At 35.3% G+C, this 13,756-nt stretch overlaps 1 protein-coding gene across 20 annotated transcripts in view; it reads right to left on the bottom strand.

Moving 5' to 3' along the window:
- Positions 1-13,756, bottom strand: part of CADPS2 (calcium dependent secretion activator 2) — a 565,017-nt gene that overhangs the window by 19,999 nt on the left and 531,262 nt on the right. For all 20 annotated transcript variants that reach the window (XM_055283833.2, XM_055283832.2, XM_055283827.2 and 17 more), the window contains one exon: positions 6,892-6,999. In XM_055283833.2, coding sequence (XP_055139808.1) covers positions 6,892-6,999 — 108 coding nt within the window. The remainder of the gene's footprint in view (positions 1-6,891; positions 7,000-13,756) is intronic.

Consider the following 13,756-nt stretch of genomic DNA (forward strand, 5'->3'; position numbering starts at 1 on the left):
GTTGATAGGAAAATCATGGTTGGACATATGGATACAACAGTTAATTATTTATATTTGAGTACTTTTATATAAAAATAAGACCAAAATGAAAATACCATAATGGGAATCTATACTAATTTATGAAGACCATATAACAACTATACAGTTATTAAAAAGTGAAAAATAATTGAAAAGAGGAAAACTGCTATTTTAAAACTGACATTCACATATAAGAAAGCTTCCCATTTTTCTTTTTGAGACAGGGTCTTGCTCTGTCACCTAGGCTGTAGTACAGTGGTGTGGTCATAGCTCACTGCAGCCTCAAACTCCTGCACTTGGATGATCCTCTCGCCTTAGCCTCCGAAGTAGCTAGGACTACAGGAACACACTATCATGCTAGGCTAATTTTTTTTTTTTTTTTTTGTAGAGACTAGGTCTTGCTATGTTGCCCAGGCTGTTCTTGAACTCCTAGATTTAAGTGATCATTCTCAGGTTGACCTCTTGAAGTGTTGGGATTATAGGCATGAACCACCCTGCCTAGCTAGAATACTTCTATAATATCGTAGAATTATAAGACATGCAAGAAGGCAAAGATGGTCTTCCATGTCAGTGGGTTTCAGCCTGCATTCCTAGTAAACAGGCTGATTACATACACAAAGAAACTCGCCCAAATCATATGAATGAAAAAGTCCATTATCAGCTCTAAATACATATAAAGAAGTGTATTGTGAAAGTTCTATTTAATGGTCACTCTTATTCATATTTTGTTGATTTCAACTGTGTATTGTGAAGGTTCTATTTAATGGTCACTCTTATCCACATTTTGTTGATTTCAACTATTCTTAGGAAATCAACACAGTAATAAACAATCTTTGAATACATTAAGAATAGCAGTGTTAATCTTACCAAGAATGAGTAAATTCTCACTTCAAAAAGTTTGGGCATTGATGTGAAACACTAGCTCAAAAGTTCCAGGCAGGCCGGGCGTGGTGGCTCATGTCTGTAATCTCAGCACTTTGGGAGGTGGAGGCAGACAGATCTTCTGAGGTTAGGAGTTTGAGACTAGCCTGGCCAACATGGTGAAACCCTGTTTCCACTAAAAATACAAAAAGTAGCCAGGCGCAGTGGTGCACACCTGTAGTCCCAGCTACTCTGGAGCTGAGGCAAGAGAATCATTTGAACGTGGAAGTGGAGGTTGCAGTGAGCCGAGATTGCACCATTGCACTCCAGCCTCGGTGACAAGAGCGAAACTCCATCCAAAAAAAAAGTTCTGGGCATTGCCCCCTTTCTTAAAATTTGGAAGTCCAGAGGCAAACAAGAGCATGTAAGTGCAAAATCAGTTTCATTTTGAGAAGCATATTCACTTATAATATTTTCATTATTTTCTTTTTAACTTACATTAATAGGCTACTGAATCCATTTATATAGTATAGGTCAATTTTACTCAAAATGTTTAATTTAGAGTTTCTTCACTGGAAAGTAAGCAGTCTTTTCACAGAAAGTCCTGGGAAATTAATCCTTTATAAAACGCTGTTTGGATGAATATAACTGATTAACTATCATTTAAAGAATTACTTTAAATTTTACAAGACATCATAACATTAAAAAAATCTTGTGGAGATGAAACTCCTCCACAATTAAACATTTAATCAATTTATAACAAAAAGCATGCTTAATCTGCATGATTTACCAATTAAATATTGTACCCTCATGTGTCTTCAGCAACATGAGAGCTAAAATGAGATAGTTTCCAAGGGATTCAAGCTGGGCAGTGCCCAATAAATGCACAATGGTTTAGAGAGTTAGGTAGGTTTAGTGTCTGTCTTGGAAAATAAGATGTGCTTCAGTCAACTCTCAATTGCCTCCACATTTCAACATTCTTGGACCTTAGAAAATGACAAGAGAAGTGCTGTTGTGGTCATTACTACAGATGTCAGTTTTGACTTCTGAAACATCACTACTTTCCAGCCCAGAGAGCCAAAGCTCTGAAGAAATGTACCAGCATCTCTGCTGACACATGGACACCCGTGGCTTGTGCTACATGTTCTGAAACCTAAGAGAGTGAGCAGCCACTCTGCCTGGGAAGAAACATCACAGTAGGCATTAAAAATGGAATTGAAGAATTGGAAAATCTTTGTCATACTTTTCATATTGGGATCAGGTTGAAGGCGGTTTTGATTTGATAAAAATTTTAAAAAGACTGCTGACAATGATGCCTATGTGTTAAAAAAAGGACATTGGGGTTAGAGAGAGAGCCTCAAAGCAGAAAACCTTTCTTTTGGTATATTCATGATCTTTCCTACTACGGGATAACTTCTTTCAGTTTTTCTTACCCAGTAAGTCACTTTTTTAAAGTTGGAAAAGTAAATGTAACATGTAGATTATAAACTTAGCATGTCCCTCAGTGGCCACGTGAGAGGCAGAGATACCCCTTGTTTAAAACATCCTGGTCACCTGGAAAACATTGAGCCTGAATACAGAATATACGTATTGCAACTTTAAAAAAAAATTTGGGTTTCAGAACCATAGTGATAGATATACACAATGTCATATGGCACAGCTATTTTTGTAGATAGATTTTCTTTTCTATTAATCTACTGCACATGCTACTGCTTCTTAGGTGGGACACCTTATTTTCATCTGGCTATCGCAAAATAACTTAGAAATTACTATTCTGAAGTACAAGACCCTTTATGCAATCAGCCCAGTAATTTCGGTCATCATTGCTAACATTAAAACTAAAAAAATAATTGGTTTAAAATCTGGAAGAGTTTCAGAAATCATCTGGAGTTCCAGACCAACATCTTTAGTTTATACGTACTAAGTAAACTGAGTCTTACATAGATGGCATAACTTTTCAGACTCACCCAGATATTTAATGGCAGAGCTGTGGTTAAAGCTCAAGTTTCTGCATTCTCAGACCAGAGCTCTTCCCATAACTCTATTTTATCATTTCAAATTTTGTTAAGTCAGAGGTAAGGTAGAGAGAGCGTAGACTTTGAAACTTGAGAAATACGATTTCAAAATTTGACTCAACAATCCACAAGTCACTTATCTTCTCTGAGTGGGAGATGTTTTAACCCAAAAAATAGGGATACAATGGGATTGACGGCATCCAGCCTAGGAGCTTGGAAATGATATAGGTGAAGCACCTAGCACATTTCCTGGAACAAGGAGGTGGCCAGGGAATGGTAGTGGTGAAAACTACAGCTATTATTTTGATAGTTTGAAAAGATTAAGGATGTACCTTAAACAAACTTAGTTTTCTCTGTTAACATCATGGACCTGCCATAACTTATTTATACTTTTAAAAAGTTATTTCTGTTTTAAGCAAAAAGTGTTTTGTAAATGTGACTACTTATGAAGTGAATATAATGCCTTCACATTTGTCCTAATATTAGCTTTTGTGACCCTCAAAGGATACTTTTAATTTTAATATTTCAAGATTTGATGTAAAAAATTGAAGATTATCCCATTTATGACCTTTAAGGTAATGCAGATTTTATTCATTTCCTCTCTCATACTTTGACATTAATGACTTATTATTGGAGATGGGGATGATAGCAGCAGTGCAGAATGCTCCAGAAGCAGATTTTGTATGGTAAATGGCTGTGTAGGTTGTACACTGAAAATTCTTGAAGATATCATTCTCATTCCTAAAACAATGGGCACAAATCTAGGGCAATGTCATGTTTTTGGTCTTATGCAATAGCAGCTTATTTAAACCAAATCCTGGGGTATTTCATCACAAAATCAGGAACAATCAAGATGTTTAAATGATCAAAAAGTTATAGAGGTCAGGGATACTGTGAGTAGTTAGTTACTACACTTAGGGAAAGTTCCATAAACTTAACATAGCTGCATCACCTGCAAAGATTATTTAGTAATACATGCTTTCCAAAAATGTTGGGGGCAGGGTGAATATGTTTTGCAGGCTAAGTTTTTATATAAAAATAGTGTTATATGTGGCATTTCCAAAACTAAGTAAATTTCTTAAGAGTTTAAGCGCTGATGTTGCATGACCCAGAAACTGTAGCCCTTGTTTTCTAATCTGGGTTGGTTAAAACCACTAAGTTTTAACTCATTATAATGTGTGTATAAGCGTGTTTTCACTTGCATCTGAAGTTAACAAGATCCATTTACTTACTTATATAGGAAATACTCTAATTGGAATAGCAAAAGTTTGTCATGATGCCTGAATTAAATTATTCTCTTCCATTATCTGTAATAGGCTAAGGTTGCTGACAGTATTTATAGGGTCATTATTTTCAACAGTTTTTTGACACCTAACAATATTATTTTAGGCTCCAGCCAAGTGGATTTCCAATAATTACATAATGTCTCTCGGTAATGATCTGTTGCTTGAGATACACATTCTACTTTACCTTTCAACACGTACTTGATAACCTCTCATTTTCTAACTATAATTGAGGCAAATTCAGTCTTGGCTAATTAGGGGCTTTTAGTATCCCCTCATACATGTTATTCCTGATGACAAATCAACAGAATTAGGGTCTATTTTTATTTTTAAATAAAGTAATAAAAATGTGCAATTAAAAAATATTAGAATGTTTAAGGACATTACAATTATTTTACAAATAACAAGTCCAGTGTTCTACTGGGGATATTCAAAATACAAAACCTTCACAACCAAAACAGAATAGTTGCTTATTAAGGGTTACTTTTAGACCCATAGCCATGTCAGATGATTTGGCATTGAATGAAAGTATATATAACCAAGGCAATTAAACTAGTGTTATATTTTAATGTTGGCCTCCTTAGAGCCACTTTAGTTCCCTCTGTCTGTTATTGTTGCCACACAGAAAGTCTTCCAAAGAACTTCAGTGAATGAAGAGGAGTTGGAAGTAGAGAATAACTTCAAGGAGAAAAAACGTCTACCTTTATAATGAACTGATGGCAAGAATGGATTGCAGTAAATAGGTCACCAAACTGAAGATGTTCAGAAAGTTCACCCATTCCCCTTGACAAATCTATCTATGATGGTCTACTTATAGAATGGCTTTAACTTTTCATCATAGAAGATGTGCTTTAGCTATTCTAAGAAGAAACATAATGGGAATAACATCAACTCAATTTCCCTCTTCTGTTCAACAGTTTTGAAAATCACCACATTAGCAGAAAAAGTAAAAGAGAACTTGGAAAGGAAACATATGCTTGTGAATTCAGAGCAATACCAAATGCAAGCACAAGTTGCTAATATGGTTTCAGTATTTTGTAAAAGAGCCAGCTGGATGGATGATAATTTTTCTACCCCTGCAGGGCATCAAAGCTTTTAGAAAATCATTTTTTTCGCACATATTAACACTTAGCTTATTAAAACAGGCAATACTTTTTATTGTAAGACAGCCTGAGTAAAGGGTAGAAACATAAAGCATGAGAGATAAGATTCATTTTGGCCACCCACACTGACAGTGAACACTGACTCGAGAGACCATGGCAGAGAGGGTGGCGCAGCAGGACCTTCTGCAACTGCCACAGCTGAAGTGCCACCATGAAGCCCGTGAATTGCTGTTACGAAAACATCTGCAGTAACTTGCATAATTAAATGAAACTGCCAGAAAAGCATTTCTAAAATGCAGAGAAGATGTACATAAATAAATAAGCTTCAAAGCAAATATTACGTTTAGGAATCTGTATTGTGGTGAATTATGCAAAGTTATGTCACAAGCAAAGTATCATTTCCTTTGAACTGACTGTAAAATGATTACAAATGAATGACAATATTGTTATTTAAATTGACTGCTCTGTTAGTCTCCTTTACAGATACTGAATAAATGAAACATGACGATCACAGTATATACAAAACCACAATCCTCATTTTTAGGCATTGTCATGCCTAAACGAAGTTCTTAGTGCTGATAAAACTGTAATATTGCATATTTTAGCACACATCAGTACTTTAAATCAAGATAAAAATGTTCAACAGTAGAGTGGCAGATATTTGGCTTTACTGCAGCTTATTTGTTTGTCTAACAGGAGAATATCATATTGACTTAAAACATCTTATAGTAAGGACCACATCCATTAGAACATGATTCTGTTTATGGAATGCTGCAAAAGGCAAGTGAAAAGATGCTGAACACCATGGTAAAATTATTATTATCTGGCTTTTTATAACTAACCTCAGGTTTTTGAGACTCATTCTAATGGTGACAATTTTCATATAGAAAAGGAAGCTAATTAAGGCCTCCATCAGCAGTCAAAAGAAGTACAAAAATTATCAACTATATTAGCTGCAAATGAAGAGGACTTGGAAATGGGGAATAACTTCAAGGAGAAAAAACTTCTACGTTTATAATGAACTGATGGCAAGAATGGATTTCAGTAAATGGGTCACCAAGACAAATAACTGAAGATGCTCAGAAGGCACCCCACCAGCTCCCCGGTCCACACACCAACAAATATATCTTTGATGGTCTATTTCTAGAATGGCTTCAACTTTTTTTTTTATTTAGTCATTTTTTTCAGACAAAGTCTCACTCTTTCACCCAGGCTGAAGTGCAGTGGAGCAATCTGCTCACTGCAACCTCCGCCTTTTAGACTCAAGCAATTCTTGTGCCACAGCCTCTCGAGTAGCTGGGATTACAGGCATCCACAACTACACCCAGCTATGGCCTTTTTTTTCTTGTATTTTTAGTAGAGACGGGGTTTCACCATGTTGGCCAGGCTGGTCTCGAACTCCTGACCTCAAGTGATCCACTGGTCTCAGCCTCCCAAAGTGCTGGGATTACAGGCATGAGCCACCATGCCTGGCCGGCTTCAACTTTTTAGTATAGAAGATACAGGATCAGAAAAAGGAGACTATGCTTTGCAAACATAGCATCAAAATTCAACTTTTCTCTTTGCAGTTTATCTATGGTGTCAGCATACCTTGCAAGGGAAACTACTTACATCAAATAACTTTTCTATATACATTTCCTCATTGACCTTTTCTCGAAGAATATCTTGGTTTTGCCGAACAAACATAATATAGGTGTCTGCCAGATCCATTCCTGGTTTCTGTTGTGAAGGAAAAGCAGGGGGAACAACACAATATCAGGTCTCAATTGTGAAATTATTATTTAATCACACTCTGAAAAATAATTTTGAAAATTACAGTCATAACATGAGCTTAAAACTAAACCAACAGTGAGCATCTTCAATGCATTCCATAATTAAAGCAAATAAAAGTTTCTTACTGATGTTCACAACTTGAGATCAAATTGAAAATATAGAGTTGTAGGTCTGTAGATATCTTTTTTTATTGTTGTTGTTAAATGGCTCTCTTGAAAGGCCAGTATGTTAAGCAGTATAAATGAATAAATTTTTCCAAAAAATTTCCATATGTAATTATAATTTCTCAATTGCAAATACAATTTACTTTGCATCATCTCTGGCTGGCTTATCAATAATATTTAAAAATGCACTGAGTGCCATGGCTCATGCCTGTAATCCCAGCATGTTGAAAGGCTGAGGCAGGTGGATCGCTTGGGCCCAGGAGTTCAAGACTAGCCTGGTCAACATGGTGAAACCTCATCTCTACAAAAAATAAAAAAAAAAATAGCTGGGCATGGTGTTGTGCACCTGTAGCCCCAGCTAGCCAGGAGGGTGAGGCAGGAGAATTGCTTGACCCTGGGTGGTTGAGGTTGCAGTGAGCTGTCATCGTGCCACTGTACTCTAGCCTGGGCAATAGAGCCAGACCCTGTCTCAAACAAACAAATGAAACAAAATAAAACCAAACCAAAAAATGTTAGCTTTCCTTAGGGTGCTTCCCTCAACTACGATGGGTGTTCAAGGAATACAAACTAATTTTTTTTTATTAAACTGAGTAAAATATTTTGCAGAAGATATTGGGGAAAATATTTACTATATTACAAAATGAAATGTAAAATATCTTGTGGATTAACCATTGCTTCTACTCAATATTTACCAATGTTATCCAAATAATTTATTTCCTTTTAGAAATGTGGTAAGAGTATCAATGAACTAGTTTCCTATGTAGAGCCAAAGATGTGGATTAAATACCTTTCCAAAGTTATTTAACATTTGGTGTCTTCTAATAGTAGAGGAGGTAAGACAATTTCTCCTTGCTATAGATGCTACAAAGTCAGTACTAGGAAGGGATAGAAGCCTGCATGGCTGCTAAAGACTTTTTCCTTCTTGATTTATGTTTAGCTCTTTCTTGAACTTCATATAGCTGGACTAGATAATGAAGGTACTTACTTGTGTCATCTACACCTGGGGTTGGTTCCTAATCTGTATTGAGTTGTTGATTAGAGTATGACATTAATAAGAACAAAATGATAACTATCTATCATTAGGTAGATCTGCTACCAATTAGATAGGTAGATCTATTAGATTAGGTAGACCATCGACCTAATGATAGATAGGAGAACTGATGCCCAAATAAGCCAGTTAGCCTTGCATCATTTCATATTCACAGAACACATTTATAACCTTTGTCAGCAGACTCATTTGCAAAAGTAAATGCTATAAGAAAATTAGGTTAAAGAGGATATGGGTCATTTAACTATTACCATTGCTGGAAAAAACAACTCAAGGTATACATGAGTGATGCTAGGACAGTGGTCACAACTTCTCCCTAAATGAAAGAGAGTTCTTGCCATTTTTTTTGGAGGGGGCATATTTTATATAATGTAATAAAATTGACCATCTCTTAACCAATATATAGTATAGGCAATGAGCATGTCTTATTCCATTTATAAAAATTAATTTGATTTTTTTGTTACAAAGTTATTTCTGTACAGTAAGAATTACTGCAATTTCTTACTGCTCTTATATTTAGCCTAAGGGTAAATATATACCACATAAATTCAAGGATCCTTTCAACATGACCCTGATACAACAACATTAGCTGTAACTTGAAATAACTATATAAATGTCTTTACTGGTCTCTCCTTCAGTAGTATTTATACACAATGTTGGTCATCTATTTTCAACCTAATGGAGGCAACTTATCAAATTCATTCCTTCACTATTTCAATAATTCTCATGAGTAATGTTTGAAAGTTTAAACAATTACAAGGATAAACAATAAAAAAGCTAGACTGTTTTCTTCTTTGGGGCTAGGGAAATTATACATTAGTTTTTCCAGTGAAGAGGCAGGGTAATTTGTACAAAGATTACTACTATTAATACTTGAAGGAAACTAACTCCTAAGATACATATTTCTCTCTGTGCCTCTCAAACTTTGTCAAAACACTGAAAATGAGAACATTCAAAAAACCTGCTGCTGCAGAATGAAAGTGACATGAGAACAATTTTCAATACACAATAGCAAGTTAGCTCAGTATCTAAGTTTCAGGCAAGTACCCAGAAAGAGGATGCTGTAATATACAAAATACCAAGGTAGTTGGGTACAGCCAAGTTGAACTGGGAGTTGAAGAACAGACAAATGGGAAGCTTGTCTTTACTACTATTTCTCCCCACCCCAACCCCATTTTTGTTTCCATCTTTTAAAGGCCACTGCTTAGACATTCAGTTCAGTCAGTCACTAGACCTATCAGTCTCGGTGGAAACTAAGTTATGGCCAGGAAGACTGAATAATGACTTTAAACATTTACCATAGACGCTAGGGTAATTTCTTTTCTGTTTCCTTGATCACTTATAAGATTAGACTATCATGAAACACTGTCCCGGAAGAGTTTATTTTCCACCACCTGAAGCTAACAAACACTTTACAGTTTAAGCCTGAAAGAAAACGAAATGCTTTTCCCTATTAGCAGATCCAAGGGATATAATACTGAAATTTCTAAGTTGAGACAGTTCCACAACTTTCTAAGTAAATAAAAATCTCTGGTTGAGGATCTGAGGCAAAGCTCATTTAAAAGTTTGTTGTAAAAAATTAAGTGCCTCCTTTTTTTAAAAAAAAATGCATTTTCTTTTCTTTTGGCAAATTAAGATCCACTTGCCTAAAAAACAAACCCAGGATTCTTACATTCTTCATTGGAATTATTTCTTCCTTTATCATTGAGCTGTTTACCTATTCTTGAAATTGTGACATATGGGAATTTCACACCTAGTGAATATATTTTCATGTAGCTTGTGGCATGAGTGTATAATCATTAAAAGAATATACACAAGTAAGAGTAACTGCAACAGCTGGTGACATTTACCAATTAGAATTGTAGTTCTTTAAAACACTTTATCCTTCATTTGGTGTATGAAGGGTAATTATCTCTGATAAATTGCTGAAAAAGATGTAATTTTCCTTTTAAACAGTTTCTACCTACAGTACAAATGTGTTTGGATAGAAGATATTATCGCTGGTTCAACGCTCCCATGTGCTAAAACTGTGTTTTATTACGGCGGTAAAATTTACACACTGAAAGTCACTGCATCTAATTCTTACATTATTAAGTGTTATAAGAATATGAAGTTTAGTGAAAATAATAACAACTAAGTATGCTAGTACATTTTTGTGGGTTTTTTTGGTGTGTACATGAAAACAACGCATATGATTGCACTGTAAAGACAAACTATAACTACACATTCTGATACAAATGCATGACTACCAATTATATCAAAAGAGTGGCCTCTTAAACTTCAACAGCTGTGGATTTATATTAGTTTTCATTAAGAATATTGTATTCTACAGAGCTATATTTAGAAATCTCTTCTAAATTGGTAATCATAGTTTTCTTAATATTAGAAAAATAACAAAAACCATATGGTAAGTACTCTACGTATTAAGTCCCATTTTGGAGAAAATTATTTTTTTCATACTCCCATTTAAACCTCCAGGATCCTTAGTTCACTACGCACTAACTCTTCCATCTTGTTTATAAAGATAGTAATCTCTAAATCAAAATAGCAGTTCCTAAATTACTTTAAATCTCATTCAGAAAATAATAGAATTTGTCTAGCAAAGTTATAGTAAAAAGAACACAAAAATCTAAAAAATTCCCCCATGAGCACAAAGGGATCAAGAACTATGGGAGGAAATGAAGTATTTTAAGGTGAGTTCCTCTGACACTGTGTAAGTAACCAAATACATCAGTGAGTGAATGAGTTTAAGAAAGGGTGCAGACTCCAGCATTTTTTTTTTCAAGCGTTAATCACTAGTTAACCTAGCAAGATGAACACGCTGTTTTAAAAGAAGAGAAAAAAATTCCTTGTTAATTATATGCTGCAAACGCTCTTGCTTCCTGCTGCTACACCTAATCCCACAGGTGCAAGTCTTTGCTTTCCCTATTCATGGGTAGATGGGTGCAACACTGCCGTCATTTTTCACAGCAACAGATTTAGATACAGAAGAAGCTGCTTAACCTTCCACTGGAGGTTAACAATACACTACACAAACACTGTCATGGTGCCTATTTAACAAGGAGACAAATTTTTAAATATACTATTCCAGTCTCAAAGCTTAACTAGAAGCTACAGTGTAATTGACTTAATTCAAAAGTGCACTTCTCATAACCTAGAAAAGCTTGCCTTGAAGAAACAATCAAGAGTGGAAGTGTAATATCCTGCGTTATGATTATCTGCATGCTTTGTAAATGAAATACCTGTGTCTGGCCATTCATTACTATTTGAGAAAAAAGGATCATGTAAGATATAAGATAAAAAATAACATGTCTTCGAAATTTGATATCGTAGTAGGAGCAATTTGTATCTCAACTCTGGCACTTAAGATTCAGTAAAAATTTATAATTGATAATAGAACATAGTTCTACAAACATATAATTTATCTCAGGTATTGTTAAAAACAATATTTTTCTTACATTATTTAATATATCTTTAATGGTCTGGCATTTATCCATCAATTTCTGTATTTTTATACTTGAATAAAAATGTCCTGAAACTTTTCAAAAGCATTTGAAGTAGTTTAAATAAGTTATATGTTCTCACATCTTAAAAAAGGTTTTTTCATATATTCATGATCATTATGTTGTAAAAAACTAAATACAGTTTGCAAAGTTTTTACAAAATAGATTATATTGTATTCCCACAGAAAACCAGATGGAAATACGCAGAGATTACAGAGCCTTCTAATTATATTTATGCCAACTTAAATATTTAATAAATATGATGGGAAGAGAAACAGTTGATAAAGAGGGGGCTGGATGCAGTGGCTTATGTCTATATTTGGGAGGCTGAGGTGGGAGGACTGCTTGAGGCCAGGGGTTTGAGACCATCCTGGGCAACATGGCAAGACCCTGCCTGTATAAAAATGTAAAAAACTAGCCAGGCATGGTGGTGCATTCCTGTAGTCCCAGCTGCTTGGGAGTCTGAGGTGGGAGGCTGCGGTGAACTATGATCACACTACTGCCCTCTAGCCTGGGTGACAAAGTGAAACTCTGTCTCTAAAAATAATTTAAAAAGGGGCAGAGAGGAAGAAATTTAAAAAATGAACAAGTCACAAATATATGCATTTTAAAAATAGATTTTTAAAAACCATGAATAAAAAAACCTCATCGTTATTTAGAAAAATTCCAGACCGGGTGCAGTGGCTCATGCCTGTAATCCCAGCACTTTAGGAGGCCGAGGTGGGCAGATCACGAAGTCAGGAGATAGAGACCATCCTGGCTAACACAGTGTGTTACTAAACCCCGTCTCTACTAAAAATACAAAAAATTAGCTGGGTATGGTGGCGGGCGCCTGTAGTCCCAGCTACTCGGGAGGCTGAGGCAGGAGAACGGCATGAACCCAGGAGGCGGAGCTTGCAGTGAGCCGAGATTGCGCCACTGCACTCCAGCCTGGGTGACAGAGCGAGACTCCGTCTGAAAAAAAAAAAAAAAAAAGTTCCAAAGTATTATTTCAAGAATGAAGCAGCCAGTTAACTTTTTTTCTTGTTAAATTTAGCAGTATTCAAAATTCTATTAATTATTATATGTTTAGGTACTTTTGACTCCAAATTGGGAGTAGACAATTCTGAATTAAAAATAATGACACCCACATCCTTTTGAAAACAGCTTTTAGATTTAGAGCATGTAACGTGTGTTTTAAGTACGTACATTTCATTCAATCCCACATTTCTAAGGGGCTGTTCCATTATTGCAGAGTTCTTGCCCTGGATCAGGGTCTTCTGTCTGTTACTTGAGTATAGTTGGTAAAAGGCAGAATCCTACCTTAATGCTATGAAGGTATCTGATATCAGAATCTATTATAATTAATGCTACTAAAACTTAGGTAGTCATATTACTTTTATTCTTAACAGTCACATGAATGTTTCACATTATTTCTTCTAAGTAGTTACATAATTTATACATTTATAGGTCTAGAAACAGTTATGTAGCATTAGTATGTTACATTTTATTGTATCACTGGGGGAAATCCTTTCAAAGAGAAGTTTCTTTTAAATATTAAAATAAATACTGAATGATAGTTTAAGATATTAGCCTGAACTACTCAAGGAGGCAAGTTAATTTTCAATAGAGATCTATGGGTTTACAATGCCTTCCCCATTTGGGACTATGAGGACCAAGTATCTTGCTATTTCTGATCTATGGTTAGATCACTAACATCCCAGAGTTTAGAGGAATAGCTGCTAATACAGTAGCACCAACAACAGAATGTGCTAATGTGTACACTACCTATGAGCTTTATACTATTATATTCATGAGCAGCAATCGTAACAATGATGAAGGTTTTAAATCTCCCAGTTCACTAGCCTTTGCCTCATTTACAGTTGTGTCAATTAGAAAATACTACATGAGGACTTGAAGAAGTAAAATTAAAATGCTGCATTATTTCATTTTTAGCTTTTAAAGTTTAGATGAAGTGGGATGGATTTACTCATCTCAATTTGGAACCA

This window comes from Symphalangus syndactylus, chromosome 6 (assembly GCF_028878055.3).
Source record: "Symphalangus syndactylus isolate Jambi chromosome 6, NHGRI_mSymSyn1-v2.1_pri, whole genome shotgun sequence".
In the NCBI taxonomy this organism is placed as follows: domain Eukaryota; kingdom Metazoa; phylum Chordata; class Mammalia; order Primates; family Hylobatidae; genus Symphalangus; species Symphalangus syndactylus.